This window comes from Perissodus microlepis, chromosome 23 (genome assembly GCF_051167445.1).
Source record: "Perissodus microlepis isolate ML-2025 ecotype Zambia chromosome 23, ASM5116744v1, whole genome shotgun sequence".
NCBI lineage: Eukaryota > Metazoa > Chordata > Actinopteri > Cichliformes > Cichlidae > Perissodus > Perissodus microlepis.
The window spans coordinates 42724036-42744112 of NC_140482.1; the positions used below are offsets into that span (position 1 = coordinate 42724036).

Here is a 20077-nt window from a genome sequence, read left to right on the forward strand (position 1 = left end):
CATTGCTACACTAATCTGGAGCTGCTCCGCTCCCAGTGAGCTATTTTAGAATAAAATAAAAGCTTGCTGTGTATTTGATATTCTGTTATTCAGTAGAAAACATCTGCATACATGCGTGTGTGAGATTAAAACACTGACAGTAATGTGGGCTATACTTTAAACATATAGATCTCCTACGTTGCTAAGAAACCACATGTCTCCATTGTTTTTGATCACTGAATTGTGGCTTCCACTAATTAATACGACTGAAAATAGCAACTAATTGGTTCATCGCACGCAGATGTCACGCTCTGTAAGACGCTGTTTCCTCTGCGTGTTTTAACCGTGTCATTCAGCTGCTTTCTAAGCGGGAGGCTTATAAAAGCTCATAAAACGTTTTTATAATCAATTTGCTCACGACAAAATCCTTCTGCTATAAATTCTTCTTCTACGCCTGTGAACTTTTGAAATTTCCTGAACACGATCTTGAGAGCGAGAGAGAGAGCTGTGCACGTGAGTCTGCTCACCGAGCACGTCATCACTGGGGGAGGCACCAGAGGGCTGGGTTAGAGGGAGTAGTTGGGAAACGGGAGAGAGGAGCGCGCTATAAGAAGAGAATGAGCCCAGCAGGAGCGTCAAAACATTTAAAGCAAGACCGAAAGGAAAACGCCAGCGCGCTCAGAATGAAGACTTGAATCTCGAGACAATTTTATTTTTGTTTGTTTGTGTTTTTCATGTAAGGACTATTTCAGGAATCTGCAAGTATTAAAAAACCAGGAAAGAAAAGAAAGTGCCGTCCGGCGTCGCTCTCCGTGTGTGTCAGCGCGCTGAGGTATCCTGGATGAGCGCAAAGTGTCAGCTTCAGCACCCGAGGAGAGGACAGCTCCGCTCTGTCTGCTCCTTTTTGGACCTCCAGTCCAAAAACTCTCCTTCGGCTTCTGATGTCCACACTTGGAGTTTGACACTGTGCGCCCCATACAAGCCGGGAAGAAGTGTAAAAGGAAGATCCAGTGACGGAGAGAGCCGCGACCGACTGTGTGCTCAATATGTACCAGGGGCATTTACAGGTAAGGAGGCAGGATGTGCACGTCTCAATTAAGATGGAAAACGAAATGTTGCAGTTGTGATGGAACAAATGAACAAGATTTGGACGAGATGCATTTGTAGTTCATGTTAAGAGCTTTTCTGTTTTTTTCATTCCTTGTGGGTTTAATCTCGAGGCACTGCTGTTTCGATGTTGACGCCGTATTTACCTGAGAGACGTCTGCTGATGCGGGCCCTTCAAGTTTTGGGGGGGAAATTTGCTCAAAGGGACTGTTAATACGTGAATTTAGTCCAGCACTCGAGTCTGCTACAGCCTTCATTAGCTGCAGTAATCACCGGGGAGACGGAGGGAGTGAAGGGCACTGTGGCGCGCCAACTGCAAGTGCAGGTGCGTGCCAAAGGTAAACAGGAGGCAAACCTCGTCTGTTTAACCAGGCAGCCCGTGACATCGCAACAAATCACTCGCGTGACGTCACGCAATTTGACGTCAATTTTCAGTCAGCTCTTAATAAGAGCCTGAAACTCATCTGAGGCGTTAAAACGAGGCGAGCTGACGTTGATCAGCTTTCTGACTTCAGCAGAGACCGGAGGGTTACAGTGAGCAGCTTCCAACAGCTGCACGTGTGGCGTGCGGTACAATCACACGCTGTCACATAAACAGTAACCCCCTCCTCTGCGGTTAATGTTAGCATCTGCTCTGCTTTATAAACATGGAGTGAAATTTACACGGCTGCTTGACAAAGATACATCAGTTTCCAGACAGCTGATTATGTAATAAAAGACCACGCAGTCCTGAGTCAGTACTCGGGAGCTTTGAAGACCAACATTTAATATTTCATGATATATTACTCAAGCAGCGGTGTTCACTGAAAATGCCAACAGTTCTTGCTGGATGACCACGGACGTGTTTGTTATGGGAGGGTCAGCGGAAAACCTCAGAAACTGGATGATTTTTTAAAAAGGAGAAAATCACGTGCTTTGAATCAAAGTTTTCTCTGTTACATTCATGTTTCAGTTGTCAGACACTTTCTGTGTTTTTCATCACATGCACGCAAGTCATTACACTCTGTGCCATGTTTAGATCACAGCTGTAACAAAACACTGCTTTCTAAGCCATTATACGGGAGTTATTTAGCAGCAGTGAGTAACGGGAATATTTTTGCTTTCACATCCGCTTGTGTAAAGGATACATTTATTTTTTTTCCATCCCTTTCTCCTTGAAGTAAAGTGTTTGCTTCTGGGAGAGCATATGAAATCTGAGCTATCTAAATCGGTAACACTATCAGACTCTTGTCGGAGAGACACTGGAATTGATAGCATGGCTTCTTTGGGCATAAAGGAGGACTGTTTTTCCTCGATGAGAAGAGGCTAATATGCACATTTGTCAGCGCTTTTTTGCAGAAATTAATCAACGTGGAACACTTTTAGAGTTGTTCGCTCTTCATAACGGTTTAAATTGTATCACACACAGTCAGTAAAACATGAAATGCACGTCCGTTATGTTTGCATTTTCACTTTTGCATCAAGCATTTCACAGGCCTAATGTGACCTCCAAATTGATGCTGGAGGTGGAAATCACTGGGCGTAATGGGTCGCCGGAATTTCAAGTGAAGCTCACACTGCACACACTTTGTGATGCATTACTGGTGCGGCATCCGTCAGTCAGAGCTATCAGATTTCCTATCCCAAAGTAGCTACACTTGTAAGTCCTCCTTTATTACACAATTGTCAGTCAGCACGATTTGTCAGCTTATGAATGTTGCAGCTCAGGAGGCAGCTGGCTGGGGAGCGAGATAAGAATGTCCAGTTTCCATCTTACCATTTCTTATTTGATAACCTTCTCCTTTCCCTGCGACCTGGATAAGCGGAGCATGTGCGGGCCAGTGTGCAGTTTAATCCAAGGCTTTCTGTATTTCCATAAACACATTTTGCATAAGTGCAGGGGATATTCACACAATGAAACATTATTGGATGAATCAAATATTTTGGCCTGTGCATGGTCTCATGATTGATGCCAAGTGTTGGTTGGCTGTTGAGGATTGTGGTCTGCAGAGAGCTGCTGGCAGAAATACAATGCTGGACTTGTGTCTGCTATTTTTTTCCAGTTATTCTTTTTCCCCTAAATGAACCCTAAACACATGGGTAATGATAACACCCAGCATCCAAACGTTTTACCTTTAAGAGAAGGGTAAACCAAAGGTGTGTAACAGCTGCTCATCTTTATCAAAAAGCTACAAAACATACTGTTTCTGTTACTTCCCTGCATATTTCACTTGTATACAGTAGTACATTTATTAAAGTTTAAGATTTAGTACACCCATTCGTCATCAAATTACATGAGAACATTTCAAATTATACACTGGAATCGCTGAATTGGCTTTAGCTGCTTTGGTATTCGTGTTTACAGTATATCTAATTAGTGCATGTACTGTGTGTATAAAACATACTGGCTTAATGGAAGCGACGCTCCAAGGCCTTTAGATGTTTGCTCTGTTAAGCGCAACATGATTACGTAATTTGATTACCATTTTTCAAGGCCCTCGGGGAGCATCTCAGATGGATGCTTTCGCTGATCAGAAGTAGATCAAGTCTCTTAAGATCACAGTCATTCACATCAATATTGTATTAGACGTGTACTAGATTTACTCATACAGTTTGCTTTCTTGGGTGAAAGCTTCTTAGTTTGCATTTCATTTCCTTGTTTTTTATTTGTCACAGCATGGCGCATATCTTTGTATTTTTGGGTTCTTCTCAGTGCAATCAGCCAAAAGCTTTTCTCAAAGCTATATTCATGTATTCAAATGCAAAGAGTATTTAGAGTATTTAAAAGTAGAATGGGAGGCAGAGCCTTCAGTTTTCAGGCCCCTCTTCTGTGGAACCAGCTTCCAGTTTGGATTCAGGAGACAGACACTATCTCTACTTTCAAGATGAGGCTTCAAACTTTCCTTTTTGCTAAAGCATATAGTTAGGGCTGGACCAGGTGACCCTGAATCCTCCCTTAGTTATGCTGCAGTAGCTGCTGGGGGATTCCCATGATGCATTGAGTTTTTCCTTTCCAGTCACCACAGATCTCTCTGCACTGAATCACACTTGTTATCAATCTCTGTCTCTCTTCCACAGCATGTCTTTATCCCGTCTTCCTTCTCTCACCCCATCCGTAGCTTTCTTCCTGTTAAAAGGGAGTTTTTCCTTCCCACTGTCGCCAAAGTCCTTGCTCATAGGGGGTCATATGATTGTTGGGTTTATTGTAGGGTCTACCTTATAATATAAAGCACCTTGAGGCGACTGTTGTTGTGATTTGGCGCTTGTTAAATAAAATTGAATTGAATAAAAATAAATTGTGGTAATCGGATGACCTGTATATTCTATTAAACACAGATATTAGACTAGTCAAATATAACTACTCTGAAAAATGAAACAATGCTCAGTGGATAAAACCTTTTGGAGAACTTAAAAATATTAATGAATCAACAGATTCAGAAAAAACAAGGGAGCATACAAGAGCGTCAGGGTATCACAGCCCAGCAAGAGAACGTATGCAAGCATGCATTTAACATCCTGAATCACCCTTTCATCGGTCGGAGCTGTGCAATCAATCAGGCTGTACTTCATGTATGTTAAACTCTTAATGTTGTTGTTGTAAGGTTTTTATCAGCGCCTCTCCCACAGCTGTCAGCTTGAGGGACAGCAGAGGACTCCTGGAAGCTTTTTCCACTATTTTAAAGTCTCCTTGGTTTAATGAACCATGGTCTTGATTAAGAGCCATTTAATAGGCCTGACTATTTCAGGAGCCAGGATAATGAGTGAAATCAGGTGGCATCCGGCTGGAACAAAAGCTCCACAGACAGTACTGCTCTCCTTGTTGAAAATATGTAGCGGGGCTTGAAACCTGTAGACGTCTTAACTACTGTAACACTTACAAACCATTACATTATGGATGTTCAGGAGATTAGCAGCCCCTTAAACCCTGAACATTTATTATTCACCATTTATTTTTTCTTAAGAGTCTCAGTGGTTGTTAAAATCATGGTCTCTCTCACTGTCTGATGGTATCAGGGCATTCTAACTTTTCAATATACAATATATGAGACTACTGTCTTATAAGGTGGCGAAGTTGGCCATTTAGGAGAGACACAGAATAGAGTCGTTCGTAGGGACTGAGATGAGATGTTTTGGCTTCTGGATTTCTACTAGCTAAGGTGTTGATGGTATGTCTGCCTGGAAGGAGAACCCAAGGCAGACTCAGGACATGCTCGGGATTATATCTTTTGTCTGGCATGGGAATGCCTGGGTGTCCCAGATGACTTAGAGAAGGTAGGTGGGGAGTGGGAGGTCCGGGCATGTCTGCTTAAAATGTTTCCCCTGCAACCTGGACTCATAGGAGTGGCAGAAGATGAACGGATAGATGGATGGAGGCACTGGGGTCTGAACTTGCGTTTAAACTCCCCTTTTTTTACTTCCACTTATCAAAACATCAAAACCAACTGCAGTATCTTGTCTATGTACTCCTCGTGTCCCCAGAACATCTCTGATTTTTCAGGGCTTAGAGACAGGTCCTCCAGGGACAGCAGATTTTTGGGTCCTGTTTGTTGCTGGGTAGGGGCTTCATGAATCCACTTGTACTAGTGCAAATGGTTTATTGGATTGGTATATGCAGAAATTGGAGGCTGAGTGGTGTCCTCGAGCTGTTCCTGAGCAGTGTTTGCAGCGTAGTGGGGTGCACTGTCTTTCTTGGGGACACAGCTGCTGTTAGGGCAGTGCCATCGCCACCATGTGTGCGTGTACTGCACCGATATTTAGAGGGCTGGCACACATCAGAGTAACAGGATCCCATGTTATAACATTAGACTGCAAAAAGAAGATCAGTGTTATTCACTTCGGCTGTCAGTGGTTTTAATATCGTGGCTGAATGGTGAATGTTGTTCTGGGTTTGGATGCATAGTTTCAGAAATGACTGTTTCATTTTCTGCCAGATTGTGCAGCTAAAGATTAGCTTTGACTGCAAAATATGCTGACATTTACTGCACATGTGCACTGGGAGGGTTTTTTCTGCATGTATTGGGTGAAAAGGTTCATTTAAGTGGTGCTACGGGCCTTACGGACTAATTTACTTACATTTAGATAGAAGTACTGCTTTGCAGCATTGTCCTCCTGCATATTCTGTGAAGTCATGCACAGCTGTTCTGTGCCATGAACACTAGTTTAAAATTTGTGGTATTTAAAAATATAAAAAAATGCACATTTTCCAAACCAGAGAATTGCTGACTCGCGCCAAATATGTCTTTATACAGAGAGGAAAAAAATGTCTAATTAACCACAAGATAAACAACCTGAAAGATTTGCCTTCTGCCGCTGCTTTCTAAGGTACGTAGCCGACATCCAGCCTTCAGTCACTGGGCTTTTCTCCTTCCCCTGTTTGGGTAGTTAAGGCTCAATAGAGACCCTGGGCAGCTTGTGGAGCTTGTAAAGCGGACTAAACGGAGACTAAGAGGGATTCAAGCATTCATCAGCAGATTGAGGAAAAAAGGGATTGTTCTTCTTGCCACGGAGCATGGGAATTTTGTCATGGCTGTGTGCAGGCAGGCAGAGAGAGAGGACCCAAAATGCAGGACTCACAAACGCAGGAACTAAAGGGTGAACCTTAAGCAGATTTACTGATGTGCACAAACTGAACAGAACTGAACTGGGAATACAAAACTAAACTAGCAAGCAGGCAGGTAGGCAAACTGAACACACAGGGGAGGTATGAAGGTACGACGCGACAACAAGCAGGGGAAGACGCTAAATACAAGAGGTGAACAGAGCTAAGAGGAAACAGCTGGGAGACACGGCTGACGCTGATTACACTGACGAGACAGGGAGAGCACAAAGCTGAACGCACAGACATAAGGCACAGACCTACAAAGTAAAACAGGAAGTACACGACAGACAGAGAGATCCAGACAAGACACAGAACTTAACAGACGCAGACTCACGAGCAGATAAAATAACACCGTGGACAGACAGAAGGAAGAGACAGAGACCGGGAGACCAAATAACAAAACCTAAAAACAAGAACTCAGGAAGTGCTACCAAAACTAGGAAGCTGAAATACTAGGACAGAACCAAAACAGACAGTCATACTTCGTAATAAAATCAAAAGAAAAAGTACAAATGCAAAAACACTGGGTCACTGACCCAGGACCGTGACAAATTTGGTCATTTTGTTATTCACTGTCATCTGTCCTTTCTGCTCTTTGAACACCCGCCCATTCATGAAACAAAATAATCAAAAAAGGAGGAAAAAAGGACATTAAGTCCAGATGTGGGAGTGAATGATGTGACAAGAGGTTAGGCTGAGGAGAGCGGACGGAGGAGAAAAAGGGTCGTGATGCAGTCATGTCACATTTTACTGAATATTCATCTCTTTCCTGTTAAATCCAGGCTCCAGTCTGTCCTTTGGAATCACAATTTTCCTGAATAACCACCTGCTCTCTGACTGGGATGACTTGGAGGATTCATATCTTCCTGGATCTTAGTCATTCAAAGGGGCACAATTCATTAGTGCCCAGCTTTAACAGAAGGAAGCTGTGGTATATGTGCAGTATGTTTATATCATTCACACCTTAAGAGTACATTTCTAAAGACCGTGGTTCAAAATGTGGACTGCTCAGCGTTTTGATGACTCTTTTAAAACCGCTGGACTCGGTTGCCTATTTCACAGTTTTTTGCAGACAGGAGCTTCTCTACACCAAAGCAGTGCAGCAGCTCACAGAGTAGCAGAGCAATTAGGCTGACTGTCTTAGCTAGTGACACACACAAAATCACCCTCACCAAATGTTAGCACAACTTTGCAAGCTTTCTCAAACGGGAAGCCTGTAACCGAGAGAGGATGCAATCGACGTAAAGAACCCGGCTTCACGGCTTCACAGCTCTACACCATCATCTCTGTTCGCTGATTTCCTCCGGGTGTCTTTCTGCCTCAAGTCTGTTAACACGGCAGCCCTCTCAACCCCACGCCGAGAGTCCCCTGAGCTACTGTACAGAGCCACATTTTTCCTCCCACAAAAGTAGGACAAGCCTCAGCATCTTTGTCACTGGAAGCGGAGGGGCTGTGCAGAAGAACGGGTAGCCCATCCATCTCTTTCACCCGACCCATTCATAACAGCCATTCTCCAACTGGGAATTAATTTGCTCCAGAAACCAGACATACGAGGGCCTGAGTGCGGAGAGCGCATGTGTTTGGGCCTCCAGGGATATATAGGAGGTGTCATGGATGAGAGCTGTTGGTAAACAAATACGCAGGTTCACTGTGCCAGATGTGAGCATCACCTCTACAGGGCTTCCCGCTGATAAGTTAGTTTGGCCCCTCCTCTGTAAATTTACTGCAACCAATATTGTGCATGCATGTATAGCGCTTTATCTACTCCCACTGGTCTAAATATATTAACATATATCATTTTCAAAAGACATTTCTTTCAGCAATTTATTGTCAATAATAATTTTGAAAAATGCCTCTGAGAGTTTACCAGAGACAGAAGTGAAGATTTTAAAACTGATAGTTTCACCTACATGAAGCAGTCAAGAGGTAGAAATGTGTATTTAAGATCTTTAGTAGTGCAAAATGTGCCAGTCTTCAGAAACATAGTTCTCACCCAGATTTAGTTCAGCTCGTGTGAACACATGATTAGCTGCTTTTGGTTGCCCAGCCTGTCACTTCAGCTCAAGCTAAGGCCCCAACTCTGCATCCTGTTTTTGCTCTGAGTTTATTTCTGCCATTTTGGGGCTTCTTTCGAGATTTTGGTCTGTTCTTCATTAGCCATGTGTTTTGGTAACAAAAGAAATGACGCTTTCATGCAGTGAGCATTGTCCTAATTGTATCCCAACCACTCGCCTCTTTACTTTGTTTATGTAAATGACAAAAGTGATCCCACCGGTGTAATTTGAGCTCAAATCTTTCAGTCACTTTGGTAATGGACGGACAGGCAAGCTTGAAAGTGCCAACATTAAAGGAAAGATGCAACATGTAAGCGTTAGCGCCGCACAGACATGATTTGACTGGCCAAATTGGTTCTTCTGTGCTTGAAACATTATCACAGCTTAATAAAGTGACGTAATGCCATTTCTAACAAAATCAGATTCAAATTCATTTATTTGTTTCCTGCAGCCTAATATCTCCCATTTATGGGATACAAGTAACTTTTTAACGTCTCGTGAGCAGAAACAGACGGTGAGAGAGAGAGAGCCACAGGAAACTGCAAATAGTCGGGTCTATCCGAAGGTTGTTGCTCCATGGGGAACACTTGAAATCCCACTCTCAAATTCACCGTCCCTGCTGTTTTAATGTGAGAATCTGTTTTTGTGCCTCGAGCAAGAGATACTCATCTTTTGATTTGCTGACTCCCAGCTTCCTGCCTTCTGTATTTGAACCTAGACTAGCAACTTCACCATCAGTGCTCAGCCTTATACAATGGCTCTTCCTCTGTGAACCAGTAATCTTGTCAGATAATTGCAGGAGAACACTCACATAAACCAAAGTCTGCAAATTATCACATCAATTAGTATGTACCCACAAACACCAATTACATCCCTCTCATGATCACCACTAATGACAATTTGAGCACTCTGTTGCAGCCCTGTACTTACAACCAAGTGCTACCCAGCAGTTTACAGCTGTGAGAAGCAAGCTGTTTGTAGAGACGCCAAAATAATGAAACTCTGAACTAAAGCTGCTCTAATTTCCTTTAATTTTAAGAAGCTTTTGCCACATGAAACACTAATTTGTCAAAGCTCTCCTGTGTAAGGCTGTAGTGAAAAAGGAGCCTTTGATGTTATTTGTAAATGCAGAATGAAGGATGAAGTGTGGAGGATAATGATACTGTAGCTGAAAAATGTGTCAATTAAACACTTTGTGCAAAGATATGCTGCAGAAATTGTGAGTATGAGATTTGTTTAGGCTTTCTTGATGGATGGATTTACAGCAGCGCCCCTCTACTGTTGTTCACTGAGCTACTTCCAGTGGAGTTCACCTACTCTATGAGTTTCTGTGCAAGTCTGTCTGTTGGAAGCAAGCGAGCAAGGAATTGCCTTGCATTTCTATAAATACCTGTGAGACACAGTTAATGAATTCCCTGGCAGAAGTTCAGAGTTGGGTTACAGAGCAGAGCTTAAAGAGGAGCTGGGTGTACAGATGGGATGCATGTATGTGCAAGTGTGCGCCAGCTGAGAGGGCTAAAGGCAGGAAAGCATCGCAGCAGAGCAGGACTAACTTCTCACCTGGGGCAGTCCCACATGCCACTCTCCATATGCAAATCATCTCACTCTTGTGCATGTGTAGGTACAAGCTAAGAATATGTGTGTATATTTCTCCAAATGCACATGTGGTACCTGCATGCAGTTGTCTGCATGGATGCATCCATATGCCCTTGAGCATGCATCCATATGCCCTTGAGCATGCACGTTCACACAAGTGCAGATAATGAGGCAAGGCACGTATGTGTGATTCATATTCCTCCACATGACAGGAACTGCAGCGTGCCAGAGAGGAGGTCAAAAGACCCCGCTCGCACGGCATCTCCCCCCACATACATGGAATGAACAATGCTGTTTGGCAGCTAAATGAGTGATGCTATATTAATACTATCTACACAAAACAAGGAAACACCCGTGTGGTAAAGGTTCACAGAACCAAAGTCTTTCCTTTAACGGTGTTTGTATATGACCAGACCTGCTGCATCCCAGATAAACATGACTTTTTTAAATCTTAGTTTTGGTGAGAAACAACATATTGCATCACATGTGTAACTGGAACTCATAAGGCCATTACATGGTCACATGTCACTGTTAACATATGACAGATAAAAGCTGTGACTGAAAATGTTTGATGACTAATAAAACTAATACTGAGACATAGTGAATACTGGTGGACAGTATTTTGGGGATTCTGTGGTATTAATACTGCAATAAAGCATCTGAATGATTTGATAAGGACGGTGATGACAAAGGCAAAGGTTGAGCTCCAAAGCACCTGGGTCAGAATCACAAGCTCTATCAGGATGTCAACAAAATACCTGATTTCTCATTATTGCCACAGACCAAGGGTGCAGTGAACAAACACTAAACTAATAACTCAAATGAAAACAGGTTTTTGCATTTGCTAAGCCAACTACACCAAATATGTCTTTGAAGTACAGTGAGTCATGTTTTATGGTTCTTTAATAGAAAAGAGAGTAGCCTGAGTATACACGAGTGTAGTGGTGTGTAAAAAACATCTTCAAACAAACTGATGTGTTCTTATAAACAGTCCATCACAGTGGGCTGTTTTATGTATGGGACATACTTGGTAAATTATTGTTTACTTACTCAGCAGTTTCCATGTGTGACACTCAGCTGTGTGGAAACAACAGCTGGTTATAAGTTAACATTATTCCAGCTAATGCAAGTGTCCTAAAGATCACACGTTCCCTCTGATGAAGAGTGTGATTGCATTCTCAGTGTATTGGGATTTATTCTAATAGTGTTCGAGTCCAGCATCCTCGTCTAATAAAGTTTGACTACCGCTGGTTAGCAGTGGCAAAAACACAAAAACAACAGTGTTTAACAACAGAAGAGTTGAACACAGAGTTATTTGTGCTACAGTGGTCACCGTCGCTGGAAGTGTAAGACAGCAGAACTGCAACCCGGTGACCGTTTAAACACTGAGCCTCCAAAAATCCAAACACGATGAAGAGTTCACGTGTTTACTGGAACGTCAGGTCTGAGAGTCACACGCTGTTATTGTCGCACTTCCTCTGGACTCCTTTAACAAATATTCAATCTGACACTGAAACCAAAAGAGTCAAACCACTAACTGAAACTTGACTGAATTCATTTATTTTTTCATTTTAATGTATTTATTTATTTTCCTGAAAATTAAAAAAAGAAAGTTTCAATAAATAATTAAAAACAACAAACTTAAACTCTCAAATATCAGCGTCTGATCAAATGTGGAACACGGAACATAGAAAAGTGTTACGACGTCATAGTAAAACTGACCTTTGACCTTTGGGATTGAAATCAGCATCAGTTATTATTTGGTTAAATCAGATGTTTTTGTAACCACTTCATCCTCATGAATTATTTAAAAAAATACAACTAATTTATTCAAATAAGAATTCTGACTCTGACAAAATGTGAATTCAGATTCTAAGGCCGAGAGTTTCTCTTCTGGGGGGAGCGACTGATATATGTAGAGTAAAATAGATGAGATATCATGTTTGTTTGGCTTTCAGTGGAAGCAGCCGGCTAATATTTTAACGCAAAGTGTCGATTCTTGTTTTGAAAACGAGGACTTTAGGAAGCAGCTCAGACAGTCTCAGCGTGTCCCTGGTTAAAGTTATTCACGTCTGCACACCTCACCTCTTGTGGCAGACATTGTTCTATTGTGTCCTCCAGATCTTCCTCTCAGCGTAATCCATCACAGACAAAAGCAGTGAGAGTGTAGGTGTTTCTGTGGATCTGTCACAGTGTCTGCATCCAACAAAACTCTCGTGTGTGGCTTGTTGACTGTGACAACGTCTAGTTGAAGTGATGTAGATATCAGGCTTCAGCTGTTCTTTGTGTGTGGCGTAATTACACGATAACAAATAAGCTGTTTGCAAAGTGACAGCATGCAGAAGTCTGCACGTTCAAAGTCACCGTTCACGGTAAGTAACGTCTAATGTCGGCACATCAGTTTCTTATGCTGTCATCACCATTAACCTTATTCCCTCAGGAGTCATTTTTTGTAGACTGGTCTGAAATGTTGTGAAGTGAGCATCTCTAAAAATGCAAGTAGGCATAAAAGACAGAGAGGAATATTTTTTATATGGCAAATATGGGCTGCTACCCCAACCTCATATAAACTAATATCAGCGTTTATTATTTTATTCCTGTAAACTTTCTACTTGGACCAAGAACTGTGAAACTAATCAATCATTAGAAGTTCAGTGAATGAGCATCCAGTGTTTACCAACCTGCATTAGGTCCATAATACATTTCTGCTCCATCTCTCTCATTCTGTGCATGAGAGACAGTGACTGATTGGGTGCTTTTTAAATTACTAATTGATAGCAGAAATTGAGCAGCATGGTGTGAGTCTATTTTTGTAGCACTACACACCAATTTACTCAGCAGGGAAGCTGCACCGAGCCATGAGTGGAAGTATTATCTTGCTGTTAAGAGCAACAATAAAAGCCCATCTAGTGTTATATAAGTCCAAGCCAGTTCACGTTGAAAGTGTTTCTAATGTTTTCGTCTCTCATGCGCCAGTCTCACAGAACATCAAACGAGTAGCTCGGCTCTCTCAGACAGGCTTGTGAGTCGAGCGCCATCCCAGCACCTCCTGCACATTTTGTGCTTCCAGTCTATTTTCTTTCTGTCTTTTCCTCCTCTGGCAGCTTAATGAGGTCAAATTCCCGCACGACTGTGTCGCCCCTCACAGTGTATATGCGTTGATCTTATTAATGGTTTCTGTAATTACTGGTCAGACTTACTGTCTGCTTTCACTTTGATCGTATAAATCACTGAATCCATACACGAAAATATCTGGTTCTTGTTCCTGTGGAGCTACGTAAAAACTGCTTTGATGCAGTAAATATCCGGTATCATTTAGCTGATCGAGTCTTCTGCAGTCTGGGGACTTAGCTATAGAAAATAGTACGAAATGTTGGGTTAGCTTCCCAGCCACACAGAAATACACTCACTGGCCACTCTTTTAGGTACACCTCTTCAGCTGCCCATTAATGGCAACCATATGGCACCAAGAAAATGTTGATATGGTCAAGATGACCTGCTGAAGTTCAAGTTGAACATTAGACTGAGGAAGACACATGACATGGTTGTTGGTGTCAGATAAGGTGATCTGAGTATTTCAGAAATTGCTGAACTGCTGAGATTTTCCCTGAAAACGGTCTCGAGGGTTTTCAGAGAAAATATCCAGGCTTATGAAAATTAGACAATGGAAGAATAATGCCTGAGTTTATGAGATGGACACATTTGCACGTTTCAAGACACGTGTTAACAATTCTCCGAACATCAGATTAAAGTGCAGCTTTTAAAATAAACTGACCTGCAGAGGTGTTCTTCGAGCACATGATGGTTGTCCCAGTTAAACCAAAGGACACCAGCACTAACTGGAAGTTTCTGGATGGATGGCTCAATGGAAACAAACTTACAGTAAAGATAACCCCCCTCCCACACACACACACACACACACACACACACACACACACACACACACACACACACGTCTACTCACCCTCTTCTATTTACAGTACGTTAAAATCTCAACTCTGCGCACATTAGCGTGCATCATTTGTGAAAATCAAATAAATGTATATTTTAAATGAAAGGAAACAAAGCAAGACTCGTTGTGTAAAGTTCATTTAGAGTTGAGGCCTTACTTAAAATTATAATCTTGTTCCAGCTTATTGATAAGCAAGCTCTTGAGATAAGAGTTGCATGCCTGTGGTCCTTCAAGCATGCCAGTGTAGCCTGTGGAGAGTTTCTCAGGGTTGGCTCTGTTGTTTTGTTTCCAGCTGAACTGGAGAAAAATCAATAGAGGCCAATGAAAAGTTCACACGGATGTCTCGGGCTCAGTTTCATGAGCATCTGCTTAGATACGCTGGAAAAATAACTTTCTGAATAACTACTAAGTGATCTTCAACCTCAAATACAGTCATGGTCTGATCAAGATGCAGCTGAGGGACATTTAACCAATTATTAGTGGAAGTGTTTGTATGTATGAGGCTGTATGAGACAGTGAGCCTGTCGGGATTCAAGAAAATCAAAAATAAATTCAAACTTGTGCATCCAATTCAAGTTTTTACAGATGTATGTGCACAATCACTCCACCCAGATCAAAGAAATCATTAAATGTACAAAATCACAAAGTGTCTGTAAACCTATAGAGTCCAAAGGCGCATAGACACATACAGAGAAACAGGGAGAGATTTACAGCCTTGAGCAAAAGGACATGACCGCTCTGTTTTCAGCATTTCTTTACCATCTCCACGGCCTCACCTCACTCATCTTCGAGATTGCTATCATGTCAATTAAAGCCTATCCTTCAGCTATCATATAACCCAGGTTAGTTAGACAGGCTGCCATGGAAAAGGTCAGTCAAAGCTTTAACAATGGTGCAGTGGGATCTCCGCAGAGCGCAGGGAGGAGAGAGGCAGACACAAAACAACCACCAGGAAAATGATTACTTATAGTTCTTATCTTAATCATTTAAATGTGAAACTCTCAGACTGTTTCCTGTTAAAAGGATTATAGCACAACTTTAATGATTTTTTTTAACAGCTTTGAAAAACGATATTATGGTCAATTTGATGCATTTGGTGTTAAAATTCATCTTAGTGAGACTCCTGGTAATGTTAGCTGAACTGCACTGCTGAGTCCTGCAGGCCAAACAGAGCACTAATAATGGTGAATGTTGCAGGCTTTGAAGAAGCGTATATTGCCATATATATGATGTCCTGTTCAGGTTTTACTTTGCTTATTTCAGCACAACAATGGGCCTCATTCACTTATATTTACATAGAAATGTTCTAACCATGTGCGTAAAACAAGTGCGTAAATAAAATTATCACCAGATTCATGAAATGTGCACAGCAGCCTGTTTCGGTCTTATTATTCTCCATATGTTCGTGAATTAAATTCAGATTATACAATCTACATACAGTCTTTCTTCTGTCTGTCTACTGAACCATTTGTCTGTTTAATCTAATGAATTCAACTGCAGGTGTGAAAAGCAGTGCAGAGCTAAGGCAAGAAAGCAGGAGAAAGTCTGACTGAAGAAACTGAAAAGATCATGTCTGAGGAACCCTGAAAAGGTGAAAACCAGGAAGAAGTGAGCAGGCCTCAGGCTGAATTCATGGAAGTTCTGAATATCATTTCCCCTGAGACACTCGCTGTGCCGCAAGTCAAGAAAAGTTTGGACATCAGAAATAAATAAAAAAAGACTGACAGATGATCCGAAACAGAAAAGAAGAGGTGGATAACAAGGAGCAGAAGATGAGAAGGTCACCACAAAGGATAGAAACATCCCTGAGAAATTAGACTGTAAATGATGAGATCAAGCAGTAAAGATGCAAATCACTGTGTCAAATGTGTCCATCCATCCAGTTCCTTAAGCACTTGTCCAGTTGAAGGTGTGTAGCGTATCCCATGGGGTGTCATGGGGTGGAGGGAGGGGTACACCCTGGACAGCTGGTCACTCTATCACAGGGCTAATGCAAAGAGACAAGCAGCCATGCAAGCTCATATTCACACCCACAATCCTACACGTCTGTGGACGTCTGTGGGAGGAAGTTGGAAGGAGAAACCGCACAGGTAAGGTGAGAAACAACCTCCACGCAGAAGGACCCAGCCTGTGGATTTGAACCCCCACTGCACGAATATATTTCCCCAATGTTAATGTGTCGTTTCTCTAAATGCTATCAAACCATCCAATAACAAAATCTTCTGTTCAGTGAAGAGTGACTGTACACTGTGTAAATTCTAATTAACAAGCCAATTTTCAACTTTCCAAAAGACGTCCGTAGTAAAATATGAAAGTTTCAGCTCTGTCAGTGCTGTTACAATACTTTTATATATAAGTACAAAAATGTCTGCTGTGCACTACAGAGGAAGCTTCCAGGCTCTGAAGAGCGAGATAATGTGTGGTAGTTTCACTCCACTGTTGGCACTTTCATGGCAAACAGCTTAATAGCAGCAGCAAAAACATCATACATTCGAACTCTCCGAGCTGAGTGGGTTGCTTCCTCACAGCACGTTCATTATTTTAGTTTGTTAGTTTTCCATGCAAACTTTTCAAAGGGCAGCCGGACAGGGAGAGATGGAAACTTTCCAGGCTGGCAGAGGGTTTAAAAAAACAAAAAGCTAAGCTGTATGACGTGATTACAAGTGCCTCACAGCCCCTTGTGTAATCAGCACCGCTGCCCACATCTAATCTTGTGTGAAGAGCACCCTCCCCATCCCGCCACACCCCACAGACACACACACACACACACACACACACACACACACACACACACACACACACACCACCAGATGACCAGTTAAGAAATGCCCCTGTTATGATGAAATCCTCAGGGTGGTGATTTGCACCAGAAATGTGACATTTACATGAAAGAAACGAGCTGCAACAGAAGCATCGAGTCCATCACAATAGTGAACGGTGCACTGATGAAAGCAGCTCTTTAACAGTGATTGCTTGGTGATATCATGTTTGTGTTCGGTGCTTATCAAAAGTGTCAAAATATCAGACAGAAAAAAAAGAAAGAAAGCGCTGCTTTGGTCATCTGTTTTAAAAATAGGAGGCAGAAGTGGCCACACACAGAAGCTATTGTGAAATCTGAGATTCGCCCAATCGATGTTTGAGCTCAAAGCCAGCTTCTACTCTTAAGTTGTAGATGCTGTGCAGAGGAATGATTGTGCTGCGTCTTTAGTGGATATCTGTTTTCATGCACGAAGCATGTTTCTGACTCGAATCCCACTCACACCAGCACCTGATAATTACAGTTAATTGTAGGAAACCTTTTCTTCCATAACCTCCACTGCTCCTGCTCTGAGAAGGAATTTGAAATAACAACTGATGCTAATGCTTCCTACGAAGCAGCCCAGTGTTTGATGTTTTTTACCAAGAGCTTTTTACAAATATGTCCCATAATAATCTGCATGGAAGGGCATCTGGGACTGTATGCGAGTTTGCCAGTGGGTGAGATTATAATAGATTAGACTAATTACACGTGATGCCAACAGGCTGCTTTACACTGATCCATTGTTTGATGATGAATGAAACTGGAGTTATACGGGTTGCTGATGTGACCGCCTGCTGCTTTCGTTTAAAAGGTGCAAGCGTAAAAAAGAAAGGTATCGAGGGATCAGAGAAAAAAAGACAAACTGTCTAAATGTGCTTTCAGCACCATCAATACATGAGGAGACACAACAAGGCCAGCCACGTCACAGTCAATGGAAAAGCTTGCTCTAAAGTTGGAGGAGTCCCCTCCATTCAAAATAGCTACTTCACATGAACAGCAGTTTTCTCCATTAAATCTGCTTTTGTGATTTTTGATTATTTCTGAGAGTCATATCAGGACATCGCTCTGAGAAAAGCCCAGCTTTTTGACATCTCATATACTTGTAATAAATGGCATCAAGCCAGAGAAACCCTTGATCAGGGTCACGAAATTCAAAAGGGATTAGTGCTTATTTTAAGTTAACAGCACAAAAAAAAATATATCTTAAAAGTGGGATACACACTTTTGACAGGAGAAATGAGTCAGAGGTCGACAGATGGATTGGTGCTGCGGCTGCAGTGATGCGGATGCTGCACTGCTCCGTCGTGGTGTATAGAGAGCTGAGCATAAAACCGAAGCTCTCAATTTACTGCTCGATCTACGTCCCTACCCTCACCTATGGACACGAGCTGCGGGAAATGACTGAAAGATCGAGATTGTGGATACAAGCGGCGGAAATAAGCTTCCTCCGAAGAAGGGCTGGCCTCTCCCTTAGAGATAGGGTGACAAGTTCAGCCATCTGGGAGGAGCTCAGAGTAGAGCCGCTGCTCTTCCACATCGAAAGGAGCCAGTTGAGGAGGTTCGGGCATCTGACAAGGATGCCTCCTGGGCGCCTCCTGGGTGAGATGTCCCAGGAGATTCTGGAGAGATTATATCTCTCGGATGGCCTGGGAACGCCTTGGTGTTCCCCCGGAAAAGCTGGAGGAGGTGGGTGGGGAGAGGGAGGTCTGGGCTTCTCTGCTTAGGCTGCTGCCCCTGCGACCTGGCCCCAGATAAGCTGAAGAAGATGGATGGATGAATGGATGGATGGTTGTATGGATGGATGAATGGATGGATGGTTGTATGGATGGATGGATAAATGGATGGATGGATGGTTGTATGGATGGATAAATGGATGGTTGTATGGATGGATAAATGGATGGTTGTATGGATGGATAAATGGATGGTTGTATGGATGGTTGTATGGATGGATGGATGGTTGTATGGATGGTTGTATGGATGGATGGATGGTTGTATGGATGGATGGATGGATGGTTGTATGGATAAATGGATGGATGGATGGATGGATGAATGGTTGTATGGATGGGTGGATGGGTGGATAAATGGATGGATGGATGGATGGTTGTATGGATGGATAAATGGATGGATGGATGGATGGTTGTATGGATGGATGAATGGATGGATGGTTGAATGGATGGATGAATGGATGGATAGTTGTATGGATGGATGGGTGGATAAATGGATGGATGGATAAATGGATGGATGGATAAATGGATGGGTGGATAAATGGATGGGTGGATAAATGGATGGATGGATAAATGGATGGATGGATGGATGGATGGTTGTATGGATGGATGGATAAATGGATGGTTGTATGGATGGATGGATAAATGGATGGTTGTATGGATGGATGGATGGATGGATAAATGGATGGATGTATGGATGGATGAATGGATGGATGGTTGTATGGATGTATGGATGGATGAATGGATGGATGGTTGTATGGATGGATGGATAAATGGGTGGATGGATGGTTGTATGGATGGATGGATAAATGGATGGATGGTTGTATGGATGGATGGTTGTATGGATGGATGGATAAATGGATGGTTGTATGGATGGATGAATGGATGGATGGGTGGATAAATGCATGGATGGATGGGTGGATGCATGGATGGATGGGTGGATAAATGGATGGATGGATGGATGGATGGATGGATGGATGGATGAATGGATGGATGGTTGTATGGATGGATGGATGGATGGTTGTATGGATGGATAAATGGATGGATGGATGGATGGTTGGTTGTATGGATGGATAAATGGATGGATGGTTGTATGGATGGATGAATGGATGCAGTGGGATACTGAGCTCATAAGAAGTCACAGAGATTTGTGGCCATGTATTGCTCTTTGGGTTAGTCAGTGATGTCATGCAGTCTTTAGATGGTTTCCTGCATCCATCGAGATCAATGGTAGTGTGAGAGGGCATTCATCATTTGACAGATCTCTTATGATTTTGGTAGACGTGT

At 42.5% G+C, this 20077-nt stretch overlaps 1 protein-coding gene across 5 annotated transcripts in view; it reads left to right on the forward strand.

Annotated features, from left to right (window-relative positions):
* The first annotated feature begins 551 nt into the window (after positions 1-551).
* Positions 552-20077, forward strand: part of pex5la (peroxisomal biogenesis factor 5-like a) — a 110965-nt gene continuing 91439 nt past the window's right edge. For 3 of the 5 annotated variants that reach the window (XM_084922012.1, XM_084922011.1, XM_084922013.1), the window contains exon 1: positions 553-1046. Coding sequence is in view for 4 of the 5 variants with exons in the window: in XM_084922011.1 (XP_084778137.1) it covers positions 1026-1046 (21 nt within the window). In the remaining variant the exon portion in view is untranslated. Of the gene's footprint in view, positions 1047-20077 lie in introns of all 5 variants that reach the window. The other 2 variants (XM_084922009.1, XM_084922010.1) reach the window with 1 other exon arrangement.